General features: G+C 39.1%; 1 protein-coding gene across 5 annotated transcripts; it reads left to right on the top strand.

The window, feature by feature from the left end:
• Nucleotides 1-318: 318 nt before the first annotated feature.
• Nucleotides 319-8,592, top strand: Ms4a2 (membrane-spanning 4-domains, subfamily A, member 2). 5 transcript variants are annotated; one of them, NM_001276330.1, is made up of 7 exons: nucleotides 390-549; nucleotides 1,327-1,426; nucleotides 1,932-2,066; nucleotides 4,436-4,492; nucleotides 5,326-5,382; nucleotides 5,595-5,693; nucleotides 6,538-8,589. In NM_001276330.1, exons 1-7 carry the CDS (start codon nucleotides 488-490, stop codon nucleotides 6,634-6,636), a joined length of 609 nt encoding a protein of 202 aa, NP_001263259.1. In that variant the 5' UTR covers nucleotides 390-487; the 3' UTR covers nucleotides 6,637-8,589. The 5 variants fall into 5 exon arrangements, with proteins under 5 accessions (XP_017173549.1, NP_001263259.1, NP_001263257.1 ...); NM_001276328.1 differs by lacking the exon at nucleotides 5,326-5,382 and adding an exon at nucleotides 5,211-5,255; NM_013516.2 differs by lacking the exon at nucleotides 5,326-5,382 and adding an exon at nucleotides 5,100-5,255.
• The last annotated feature ends 4,009 nt before the right edge of the window (nucleotides 8,593-12,601 follow it).

Genomic DNA, 12,601 nt, shown 5'->3' with positions numbered 1-12,601 from the left:
AGAGGGATAGCAAGAAGGAGGGGAGGGGGAAGAGAGATGACATAAAGTTAGAGATACACATAGTATAGTTTTGGTCCCATACATGAAGCCAAATGAAGAGCTCATGACATAGGTATAGTAGATGAAGCTGCCAAAGAGCACCCTTGCTTTTTCTTCTGCTCTCTTTTATCTTCTCATTTCCTAGATGCTTCAGTATTAGGGTCCATAAATCCCACATCTCTGGCAGAATTATGCTCTAAACTGTTCACATTTCTGTCTTCATCTTGCTCTCTATTCAGTAGATGTCTCAGTTTTGCACTACTTTTCATTACAGCAAGAGAAAGGAGTCACTGATATCAATCAGCCTGGAGACTTATCTGACAAGTAGGTTCCGCATGAAGATAATCATTGGTATTCAGAGCCAACCCATCTTAACTGCCCATCCAGAGCACACCGCATTTCTGTGTAACAGTATCTTTCATTCCTGGATAGCCCAATTAATGAAAAAATGGACACAGAAAATAGGAGCAGAGCAGATCTTGCTCTCCCAAATCCACAAGAATCCTCCAGGTAAGCAAAGACTATTTTTTTTTCATTGAAGTTATTTATCAAGACAGAAATTCACAGTGCTGGGCATGCAGATGCCAATTCATAGATTTATTCACAGATTCCAGTAAGTTACTTAAGTTTCTTAGTGTCTTACTCTCTTAGCAGTTGGGAACAAGGCTTTTACTTCACTTGAAAACTGGAGATATCAGATTTTCTAACATTAGAGACTTGTGCTTTTGGGTATGAGACAGGGAGTTTGAACATACAGATCTCATGCCTCTGTATATAGAGCTCACAGGATTTACAAAATGATCTTGATCCTGGTTGGCCCTTGTGCTTAGGGCATGGGATCCTGCACCCAAGATTGAAATAGGAATAGAGACTGAGCTAGCTCCTCAAAGCAGTCCTCTGCATATGAAGTTGTACACGGCCTTTATTGACAGAGCACATGCAGAAACATTTCTATGCTAAAACCTGTTTGAGGCTGACAGGCGGGCATATCATAAGACAGAGATTTAAGAAAGAACTTATGGAAACCCAGGATGAACGAGAGCATGCAGCATTTTTTTTTTGTTTGTTTGTTCTATTATGGTCTATGTAAACACTTGGATAATGTTCAAGTGTTGATGGTTGGTTGCTTTGACTCTCTGAGACTTTTCTCAGGCACCACACCAGAGAGTTCAACTGCGTGATTCTCTTGAGGAACAACTAACACACAATGCTCCAGATTCAGACAGTTAAGAACATCACACAGGGAGTTAGAAGATTTTTGTATGATTAAGTTTTTGTAAATTTCAGTGCACCTGACATTGAACTCTTGGAAGCATCTCCTGCCAAAGCAGCCCCACCAAAGCAGACATGGCGGACATTTTTGAAGAAAGAGTTGGAGTTCCTGGGAGTGAGTGCCTGGCCTTTATTCTCAACTCAAAATGCAGGCTGGCTCTAGGACAGAGTATTTAGTTATATTAACATTTTCTCTCATGGGCTGATGGTGTCCTATAGCATTCTTGATAGGCGAGGAATTGACGGTATTATTTGCACACTCTGGGAAGAGAAAAGCATTTTCTTATAAAGACATTAAGTTGCTAGGTCATGAATGGAAAACAGGAATGAAGGATACAAAATGTCTCCTGTTAGTTAGATAGAAAGAACAATTATGCATGCCTGACATAAGTATGCAAATAAAGCTGTGTGTGACATGTATTGATAATGTATGCGTTAGAGTCTGCTAGTCATGGCTCAGGATATATAGTGAATAGAAGACAGTGGACAAATCTCACAAATGGGTCAATCCAAGGAAAGCCTATGATACCAAACAGATTTTGCATATTCAGTCTTACAGAGAAATTGGTACAATTTTGAGAAAATAGATCCTAACTTTATAAAATTCATGTTTTCCACAGGCAACACAAATTCTGGTTGGTTTGATATGCCTTTGTTTTGGAACAATTGTCTGCTCCGTACTCTATGTTTCAGACTTTGATGAAGAAGTGCTTTTACTTTATAAACTAGGCTATCCATTCTGGGGTGCAGTGCTGGTGAGAACATATCTGTAATTGTTTCTGAAATAATGCTAAGCAGAGATTTTCTTTTAATCAAAGCTAATTAATTTTCTTTTAATCAAGTGCTTATCTCTAGCATTTCAATAATATCTACAGTTCTTCATTTATATATACATAGCATCTCTAAATGTAGTTTCCAAAGCACTTTCCACATATACTCATTAACAAGAGCAAAAGATTCTTATCACAGTTAACTGTGGTTTATAAACCATTAACATACTTTCATTGACTGAAAAACTTGACACTCTATGAAACTGTAAAAGAATAAATACATAAATATTTAAAAGTTAAATGACTGAAGACTTATATTCAAGAAAATACCCTTAACACTACCTAGTAATAAAACTACCTGGTATATGTACTTACATATATTTTATCCATTAATAAAAAATAAGATTGAAGAGTGGCCTTAGTAGTTAAGGATGCTTGCTGCTCTTCCACAGGACCTGAGTTCAGTTCTTAGTACCATGTCATGTGCATATGGCTGCCAGTGACTCTTGCTCAAGGAGATAAGAACCTTCTTCTGGCCTTCTTGGGCCTTCATACAGATTAGCATATATACACACAGACATATACACACACTAGCACATATATGTTTTTAAAAATCTAAAACAATACAATAGTGTAAAAAGTTATCTTTAAGAATGGAGGGGAAAGACATATTTCAGATGAGAACAAAGTTAACAACATTGGATGAACACAATTCCTTTTAAAAATTCTACTGTCTAGAAAGCAAATGACTGAATGAGATTACAAGGTCATATAGCCTTGTATCTGTGTAGTACACATACAATAAATAGCATATTCTGCATATAGAAGGTGTAAGATTTGAGAAAATTTGACTCATATATATGTACATATATATATACATATATATGTATATATAAAATATTAGCTTATATCTCAACCTCATTATTACAAGCCTATCCATGATTTTGTAAGTTACATTCATTTCCCTACAACTCTTCCTGTCCCACTCTGCTACCAGACTTCTCATCTTGAAGCAATCACTATAATTGAAAATTAGTTTTCAATTTTTACAGCTTTGTAGGAAAAGAACTGTATGCTACAATGTTTTATATGCCTACCTTTCTTCATTCATATCATCATTGTGTATTATCTTTTTATCAATAGTTAAGTTATAAAAATGTATTCAAATCTAAGGAAACCATTGCATTGGTTTGATATGCTGCTATGTAGTTCTTCGATCTCCTGGTCATATGGCCAAGAATCATCTTGACCATTTACCACATTTTCCTTGAAATTTCTTTCCATTTTTCAAAGATTTCATTTTAAAAATTTATTCATTTATTCTCTCTCTCTCTGTATGTGTATGTATGTCTCTGTCTCTGTCTCTGTCTCTGTCTCTGTCTCTGTCTCTCTCTCTCTCTCTCCCTCTCTCTCTCTCTCTCTCGTGTGTGTGTGTGTGTGTGTGTGTGTGTGTGTGTGTGTGTGTATGTACCAGTGCCATAGCTCACGTAGAGGTCAGATGTCAGAGAACAACTGTAAGATGTCAGGTCTTTTTTTGCTACTTTGTGAGATCAAAAAATTGAACTTGGGTTCTGTTACAAGCACTTCTACCCACTGGGGCATCTCATAGACTCAAGCTCCTGACTCTTTAAGTGTCTAGGAACACAAATCTCAATTTCTTAGAAGGTAGTCTGATTTTGAAGCTTCAAGTTTTACTTTTTACTAGATATTTGCAAATGTATATTTTCATAGTTAACTATATGACCATGTGCTGCATATCAGACTCCATAGCTACACAAGGCTGGCCTGAAGAAGCTGACAGTGTAAGTCAGGACATATGAACTAAGCATTACAATAAATGAGACCACTGTTACAGTTATACAGCAGATATCACTAGCCCTTGCTATCTGCCCAGTAGGTATCAAAGTCAACCTTATAGAGGAGCCATGTAAACAAAAAAAAAAAAAAAAAACAAACAAACAAAAAAAAAAAACGAAGAGCCTCGGGTCATCTAAGACCTAATGAGTAGGAGCCTATGTGCTTCTTTTGCTTCTTTTTCTCTTTCTTACAGTGTAGCTCAGGCTTTCCTCATCCGTACAACCTTCCTGCCTCAGACTCCTGAGAGCTGGGATTGCAGGCATGTGCCACCACACAGCTTGGAACTTGTATTTTATCAGGAGTTTCACATGGTCTGTATAAGGAATTGGCTTTGAGAAATATTTTACAGGAGATAATAAATAATGGTCTCATGGGAGATTTTAGTGGATAGCCTTCTAGAACATCTAAAACTCATTTTTATATTTTGAGGATAGGCGAAAAAGTACACCAGAGAGCAGAAACTCACTTTGGTCTCTCCCCTGTTTCCTTTTGGACAGTTTGTTTTGTCTGGATTTTTGTCAATTATCTCCGAAAGAAAAAACACATTGTATCTGGTGAGTTGCACTCATGTTATTCATTCTTCCAAGGTAAGAAAAGTAAAATTGTAGGGGTGTTAAGAGAGGCACACGAGAATCAACTACATTATAGAGAGTGTAGATGTGTGCTTTTTTCCCCCATCTCTTTGTGCTGGAAAGCATTTTTGCAAGATAAACTGGATAAAATCGTTAGAAACATAAATTGTGTCACCTAATAAACAGTGAAATTTGATTACTTTGATACCATTTAAAGGGACCCACACAGGTATTGTCTTTGTATGTATTTATAGTCTCTTTTAGTTAAGTCAATTGAGATGACTTGAGGATAAACTACGCATGCATATATGTCTTTTTTTTTTCTTATCCTGGAGATTGAACCTCTGACCTTTTGCAATGCCTCACTCTGTGTTCACTGCTGAGTACATCCCCAGCCCTTATTCTTTTCTTGAATGCATCTCAGAGGGAAACATGCTTACCAGGTGTTGAGTATATTTGCAAGAGTCCCCTATTTAACTGGGGTTTGGAACCAGTTTTGAGTTACTATACAGGACCAGCTCTGTAAGACAGATCAGTTGGTCAGCTGCTGCCACACCCAGTCCCAGGGCTGAATGTTCTATGCCATCAGGTGAGAGGCAGCCTGGGAGCAAACATTGTCAGTAGCATCGCTGCAGGGACGGGGATCGCCATGCTGATCCTCAATCTGACCAATAACTTCGCTTATATGAACAACTGCAAGAATGTAACCGAAGACGACGGCTGCTTTGTGGCTTCTTTCACCACAGTATGTATTTCTTATGAAAACACTAACTCTCTGGGTCCTGTCTTAAGTGTGAAAACCCTTCCTCTTCCAGAGACACCGTCCTCCCTTTGGAATCTCCATCTCTAAAATAGAGTTCTGTACTAAGGAGGTAATGGTCTTACTCCTACTCCTGGCCACATTCCTTAAGGTTGGAGTCATCACCTCCAATCAGTCACTTCCTGGTTTCCTATTTATGTATCAGTGTGTTATGTCTGCTCTTAAGCTTCAGAGTTCCTGAGAAAGGGGGTGCTTCTCTAAGGGAAGCGATTGGGGGTACATCCACCTGTGACTTTCACTTTTTCGTTGGTTGCTGTTTGACAGGAACTGGTGTTGATGATGCTGTTTCTCACCATCCTGGCCTTTTGCAGTGCTGTGTTGTTCACTATCTATAGGATTGGACAAGAGTTAGAAAGTAAAAAGGTCAGTAGGAAATCTTGACTAGCGTATGCTGGAGAATTTGTGCTTTATTCTTTTAGAACATGTCCTGAATTTTCTGAAATTATTGGCTGGAAAACTATTTCTCAAAAAACTGGCTCTTGTATCTCATATTGGAGATCTTATTTTATACACTGAAATGGCATGAGATCACAGCACAGTCCTGTGAGGTTAGGCAAATGGAACTGTTATCATTGTAGACATTGTGGGTGCTCTGGAGAGGTTGGGTGTGAGAAGTGAGTTATCAGCAGTGTGTGATGGAAACATTCAGCTGTTGGGCTTTTCTTTTTTTTGGGGGGGGGGAGCTTGTTATATTTGTTTCTGTTCTCTCCCTTTCTTTTATATATATCTTTCCCCTCTTTATTGCTCTCAAAAAAGCCTTAGGTTTGGCTTATCTCTTAGTTCATGGTGACAACTGTGTTTTCACCTGCTGCACAAACTCATTATATTCTTGGTGAGAATTTCCAATTCTCAGCCACTGTTGCTAACTCAAATCTGACAAATGGAACCTACAACCCACTCTCTATGTCCACTTTTAGACACAGCCCAGTTGTTACACTTCTTAGTGACCACTGTCTTCAGTCAGAAGAGAAACCAACATTTTAGATATAGAGTAACCTCAATAACTTGTCACTTACATAGTTTCTTTTAGCCCCCATTGGCCAACCCATCTGATCTAGTTTCTGGACATTAAAGGTCCAGACACTCCAGGATCATGAGAGGCAAGGTGAAATTCAAAAAGATAGATAGAAGAGATGCATCCATGATGAGACTTCTAGAAATGTAAAGATCTGGGTAATTGATATGGGACGTTTTTTCTCTTTATCAGGTCCCAGATGATCGTCTTTATGAAGAATTAAATGTGTATTCACCAATTTACAGTGAGTTGGAAGACAAAGGGGAAACATCTTCTCCAGTTGATTCATAAGAATCAGGGGACCAGGACAATCTGATTCAAGTATAATCTTGAAAGTTGATCTTTTTACAAAATTCTCGCAAAATTTCTGTTTGTTCCACATTCTGTCAGTTTTTCAATTGGATTGTTCTGCAGATGCCACTCTTTTAGTTATGCTGTATCTGATCTTCTAAATATCTCCCTTTTTGCGGATATCATTCACTCCAATTTTCTTGTTTTGTGTCACAATTTCACATACATCTTTTCTGGAAAGTCATCAAGGAATAAGTTGGCTTTATTGTATGTCTACTTTCATGAACAAAAGGAAGATATGGAAGAATTACCCTGAGAATTTAACTAACCTTAGATAATCAGGTAATATTTGGCTCTTAGTTCATTTTAGAATTCTCAACAGCTATAGTTATATGTGATATATATCCACCATATCAAGCCTTCTGTATGTATTTTAACATGATATACACTTTTCTGTGTAGATATATTTCCACCCTCAATAATAATGGGGTTATTTTAGAGACATAAAGCTTTGTGAAAAGACGACATCATCTGGTTGATGAGTACATTCACCTGCACAGGTATCGCTCAGTGGTTTGCCAATTGGTGAGTAGTAGGCAATAGAGAACATTATCAAACCATTCAGTCTAGTGAGATGGATAGGTACATTCAGGGATACTGTGAGTATCCTTTAGTAAGACACATGGGAAGAATGAAGAATAAACTGATGAAGACTTGAGCTAGAAGGTAGTCAATGGGAATGACAAGAAATGATTGTGTATAACACATGTACGTAAATATCTACCAAAAGTTGGTAGAGATTGGCATGTTTGCCTAGAATCTCAGCACAAGGCCAGCCTCTGTTACATAGTGAGTTAGAGGCCAGCCTGGCTATATGATATCCTACATCAAAGGACCAAAGGAGAAATTGGTTCAAGTTGTTAATACCTTAAAGGATAGTTAAACAAACAGCAGTTTGATATATTCAGTGTTTGATTCTTTAATAAAACTAAATGAATAACATTGAGGGGGAGGGAAGCAGTAATGTAGAAGTCTGGATGGTGGAAGAGTAGTAGAGACAACTTAAAACTCAGTTTTAGACTTTTGTTCTGAGATGGGTATAAGAGTGATCATTAAATAAGGAGGGAAGACACCAGGAGAATTATTTTGAGATAGAACTAAGGCAGTCAAACTCCACATGCCTACACTTAGAAGGGGAAAGTAAGGATCAAAAGTAGAAACCCTAACAAGTCAGGTAAGCATATTACAGAACATTAACCAGCAGATGCCTATAGTGGGGAAAAGTTAGACAAAGCGAAAATAATTACCCACCAGAGACCGTGCATGTAGGCTTGGGAAAGACAAGAGAAAATAGCAACTCCAAATGAATGCTAACTCTGAAGAGGGTGTGGGCAGAGGACCAGAACATTTGCAAAGGTGCCCAGAGAGCAGACCATGAATAGAAGGTAGTGAGGAAAAACAAACAAACAAACAAACAAACACCCCCAAAACAGCTGAGAAAATGATTTTGTTGCTCCTATTAAGATTTTTAAAAGAAACAAAAAGAGATGTTGAAAAATCTGTTTGCTGGGATCAGTTGGTGTGTTCTCCATGTGTCCAAGGGACAGGTAACTTTTCTAAATCTTCATGTAAGGCTCGCCTCATTTACATCCGTCTCTCCACACAGCCATATCCTCAATTCACAGTTACTCTATCACGGTAGTAAACTGTGCGTGTGATCTCCTTATGTATCTTCAGGCAGTGTTTATCCAGTAAATCAGAGTTATTTAACTTGATATTTGTATTAGCAAATGAAGTTGAAAGAATATGAGGGAAGTCTTGAGGAAGAAAATCGATGGTGGATATGATCATATTTCACTGTACACATTTGTAAAGTTCTCAGAAATAAAGAAAACTCATTTTAAAAAGAACCATGTACATTAAAACAATTGATTAAATGGTGCCAAGGACAAAGAACAGTTTCTGGAGTCTTCTTCCTCAGTCTTTTCCCAGTGGAATTGTATGTAAATAACTCTGAAGGCAGAAAACAGGACATTGTACTACCTATCACACGTTGTTTGTTAACAAATTGGGTAAGCAGGGTGTGAATATGTTATTAACATGGATCATGTATTAGCATGGAACTGATGCTAATTCAAGTGCTATATGAACTGGAGAAAGTGGCTTCTTTTGGTGAACCTGTATCATGCAGGGTTCATTCAAGAGGTACAACCAACAAGAGTCTATGATAGACAGATGGATAGGTGTAAGAAATGAAATATAAATGGACAATTCTCCAAACCAGAGGTACACGAGATAGATGTAAATTTATCAGCCCTTAAATAGGTAGGTGACATTGGGCTCTGTCTTTTCCAGCAGCTGGTGCCTGCTTGCTTGGGTACTTTTAGTTTGTCTTACAGCTAAAACATTACAGTCTGCTACATGACTGAGCCCGTGTATAAGGAAGGAAGAGGGATTTTTGAGATCCAGCATGTATATTAGATAAGATTCTGAGTTCTCAGAGTGCAGAACTTAAACCAGAAAAGGAAAAAAAAAAACCAAACTAAACAAATAAGCTGGTGGGTTTGAGTAAGAACAATACTGGGAACATTGCTCTCCACAGACACATCCAGCCAATGGTGAAGACAGGCAGCAGAGGATTCTGTTTAGGAATATAAAAGCCATGTGTCAGCTACATTGACCTTTCTCTGTTGGTGATTCATTCGGTAGGAGCGAAAAACAAAACTGCCAGACTTTTGTTACTTGAAGTGAACTTTTATTGGAAAGTTGGGGCCTTGTTTCTCAATAGAGAGAGAGATACAGAAGAGGGTTAATTAGGGGTGCCAACTCAAATGGTTTCAGAGGCTATGTAGTCACATTACAGGGTGTCTGCAGCCTGGAGACCCTGGAACACCAGTAGCGTGGTTTAGTCTAAATTCCAAGCCTCCAGAATCAAGGAAGCTTGTGGTGTATTCTGTTTGAGGTCAAAGACCTTAACTTTTGGAGACACCAGCCAAGCCTAGGAGTGCACAGCCTTCAAATCCCTTCCCTTACTATAACCCAGGACATATCAGGCACTCCACAATTTGCTTACAGTAGGTCACTATCTTTTCAGCTACATTCCAGTCAGTCAACTAAATGAGCTGTTAGTGCCCTCCCTAACCCCCAACCTAAAACATTATATTCAGCCGATCTGGGTAGAGAGCTCATTTTGATAAATATACGCAGCGCCAAATCCAACCATTCTTTAGCTATCTTCCTGTGCACACTTAAACATCTGTTCCCACACAATATTTTTGAGACTTCCGCTCTGTAATAACAATGTAGAAAACCCAAGCAGTTGTTTTTCTTTTCCCAGACGCCAGCGGATTGTGCTGCTTTAAATGCCTAGATTTTTATTAACACAGTATTTATTTACTTATTTTTATTTTATGTGTGTGTTGTCTCTGTGTTAAGGTCAGACTGAGACATCTGTTATCTCCCTCTATTGCTGTCCACCTCATTGCCGTGAGACAGGCTCTCCTGCTGAGCTGGCAATTATGTTCACCTAGGCTGTTTGGCTAGCCATCTTGGCAGCAACAGCAATTCATGCAAGCCTGGCCACGGCAAAGCTCATCCCCTCCCACCCCTCAAGAACAAATATGTTTTCATTATGTGTACATTTTTTTCTTTTCTCTCTCTTTTTCCCCTGACAAATCTCTCCTGATATGATACATGATATTTGATTACACGCTATAAATTACATCCAGAACATTAGCCAAACTATTATGAGAAATACCAACCTGCTCATGTAGCCCATTTACTATATGGTAGAATATGGAATGAGAAAGGTTCATCTGGCCTCACAGGGAAAAAAAAGTGAGCATGAGGATTAGATAATGTTTTCTAAGTTCTTACTGGTGATCTGTGTATCCCCTTCTTTCCTACCTATCAGTCACTGCATTAAAAACTTTACCATAGAGAGGGAAATTCAGGATGCCATGGGGCCTCAGGAAGGAAACAGATGCTTGTCCCTAGAGGGAAGGGTTTCTGGCTGGCACTGAGGAGGTTAGTGTGAAGAGAAGAAGAAAAATGGTGAGCACCAAGCTTCCAGGTAGTCTTTCTTCTGTGTCTTTGTGAAAATGTCCTGCGGCATTTGTGAAGTTGCATAATGCCTGTCCAACTTTTACATCTTGGGCTGGTTTTATGTGTTCATTATAATGATGGTGAAGATAATTCTACTTCCTGTTTAGAAAAGGTGTTCCTGTAGATTATTCCAAAAGAGGAACCACATTGAAAAGCAATGTTATCTCTCCTGGTTCTTTTCCTTTCTTAGTCATAACTTGATTAGATATATAATCTCATGTTTTTATATGATCTTTTGCCTTTTTTCTCTTTTATTTCTCATTTGTTCATAGTATAGGACATAAGTATGTCCCCTCATGTTCTAAAATATTTAATATTTAAGCACTATCATGTTATGATTAAGCATCTTTTCTGGTGGTGTTCTTCCAATCAAAGGGTGGTCTGGGGGCGCCTCAGGCAGTTAAGTGCCTATGTCACAAGCAGGCAGACTTGATTTCAGCTTATCCAGAACCCATATAAAATATCCATGCCCATGGCACATACATACAACATGGAGGAGCTGGGAATGCTGAGATAAGAGGGACTTTGGAGCTTATTGTCCAGCCAGTGTAGTCAAATTGATGAGCTCCAGGTCTGGTGAGACAGCCTGACTCAAAATATAGGGTGTGTCAGTGTTGGTAGGTTTACATGGGAAGGATGATCTATCAAAGAAAGAGAGCCACTATAGGATGAATTCAGGCTTCTCAGCGGCTGTGGGGGGTGGGGGAGAGGGGAGGAAAGCTTCTGAGGTGCTGAACCCTGAGAACAGCACCCTTGAAGCTCTGTTTATTGTTACACAAAATGTACTTTTAGCAAGTCAATTTCCACATACCAAAACTTCTTATCTGATCTAGGGGTTATCATCACCTAAGCAAGTCTCAGCTGTGGTTCACCAGGTCGTCTCTGACCTAAGATAAGCAAAGGCTCTGAGAAACCTTCCAAGGGATAGCCTCATAAAATCTCAGATAACCATCACTGACAAAGGCTATATTAAAGGTTAGGTGCCTTCACTCCAGAGTCCTGCCAGATTCAAAGGTTCCACCCCTGAAATTCTGTAACAGGTGGACAGTGATTGATGAAGATCTCAACATTGGCCTCTGGCCTCTGCATTCATGCATAGTTGTGTACTGCTGCACATGTGCACTCCCACAGAGAAGGAGGAGGAGGGGAAGGAGGAAAAGAAAGAGGAGGAGTAGAAGGCACCTTTGATAGTCTGGGGCCAATTAGAAAACTCAGAGTAGATTTATTAGGGTATGTTTAACATCTTGAAGTATAAATGATAAATAGTAACAGAAATTTGAGATGGCATCTGAGGCTTGAGTTCATCCTGGGGAAGGACAAATTTGGAATGGGTTTGTTTCCTGGAGAAAGTGTGGTTTAACTACTTGAAAGAAGTGTGTAGATTTATCCAGGCTGGAATGCGTCTGCAGTTAAGTAACAAATTATTTGCAGTGGGTGATCAGTAGTAGTGTCACTGCTGTGTAGTGAATGTTTGGGGCAAGTCGGGGCTATGCTCTTCAGAGTGCATGAGGTTTACAGGAAGGAAAAGCACACAGCCACAGGAGGCTGGCTGTCTCCAGATAGCCCACGGATTGTCAATAGAACCCGCATGAAGCTGGTCGCATCAGTGAGCGTCTGCTCTTCTTGACCAGAAGGTATCTGCATTACAAATTTGAGGATGCAGGCTTGGAATGGACATGCTGTGGGCCTGTGCCTGGTGCCAGAGAGCACAGGAATCCTCTTGCTGTTACAACAACTCTTTTGCTCCCTCTACTGGGAAGCTTAACACATTGTTCCCTTTACAGGAGAACTGCTTAAATTGCCTTAAAAGGCAATTTCAGAATCGGCTAACACAAACAACATATATTTTGTTTACTGTTCG

The sequence above is a fragment of the Mus musculus genome, chromosome 19 (genome assembly GCF_000001635.26).
Source record: "Mus musculus strain C57BL/6J chromosome 19, GRCm38.p6 C57BL/6J".
In the NCBI taxonomy this organism is placed as follows: Eukaryota; Metazoa; Chordata; class Mammalia; order Rodentia; family Muridae; genus Mus; species Mus musculus.
The sequence above is the reverse complement of the archived record's forward strand: the minus strand, read 5'-3'. Positions and strand labels throughout refer to the sequence as shown.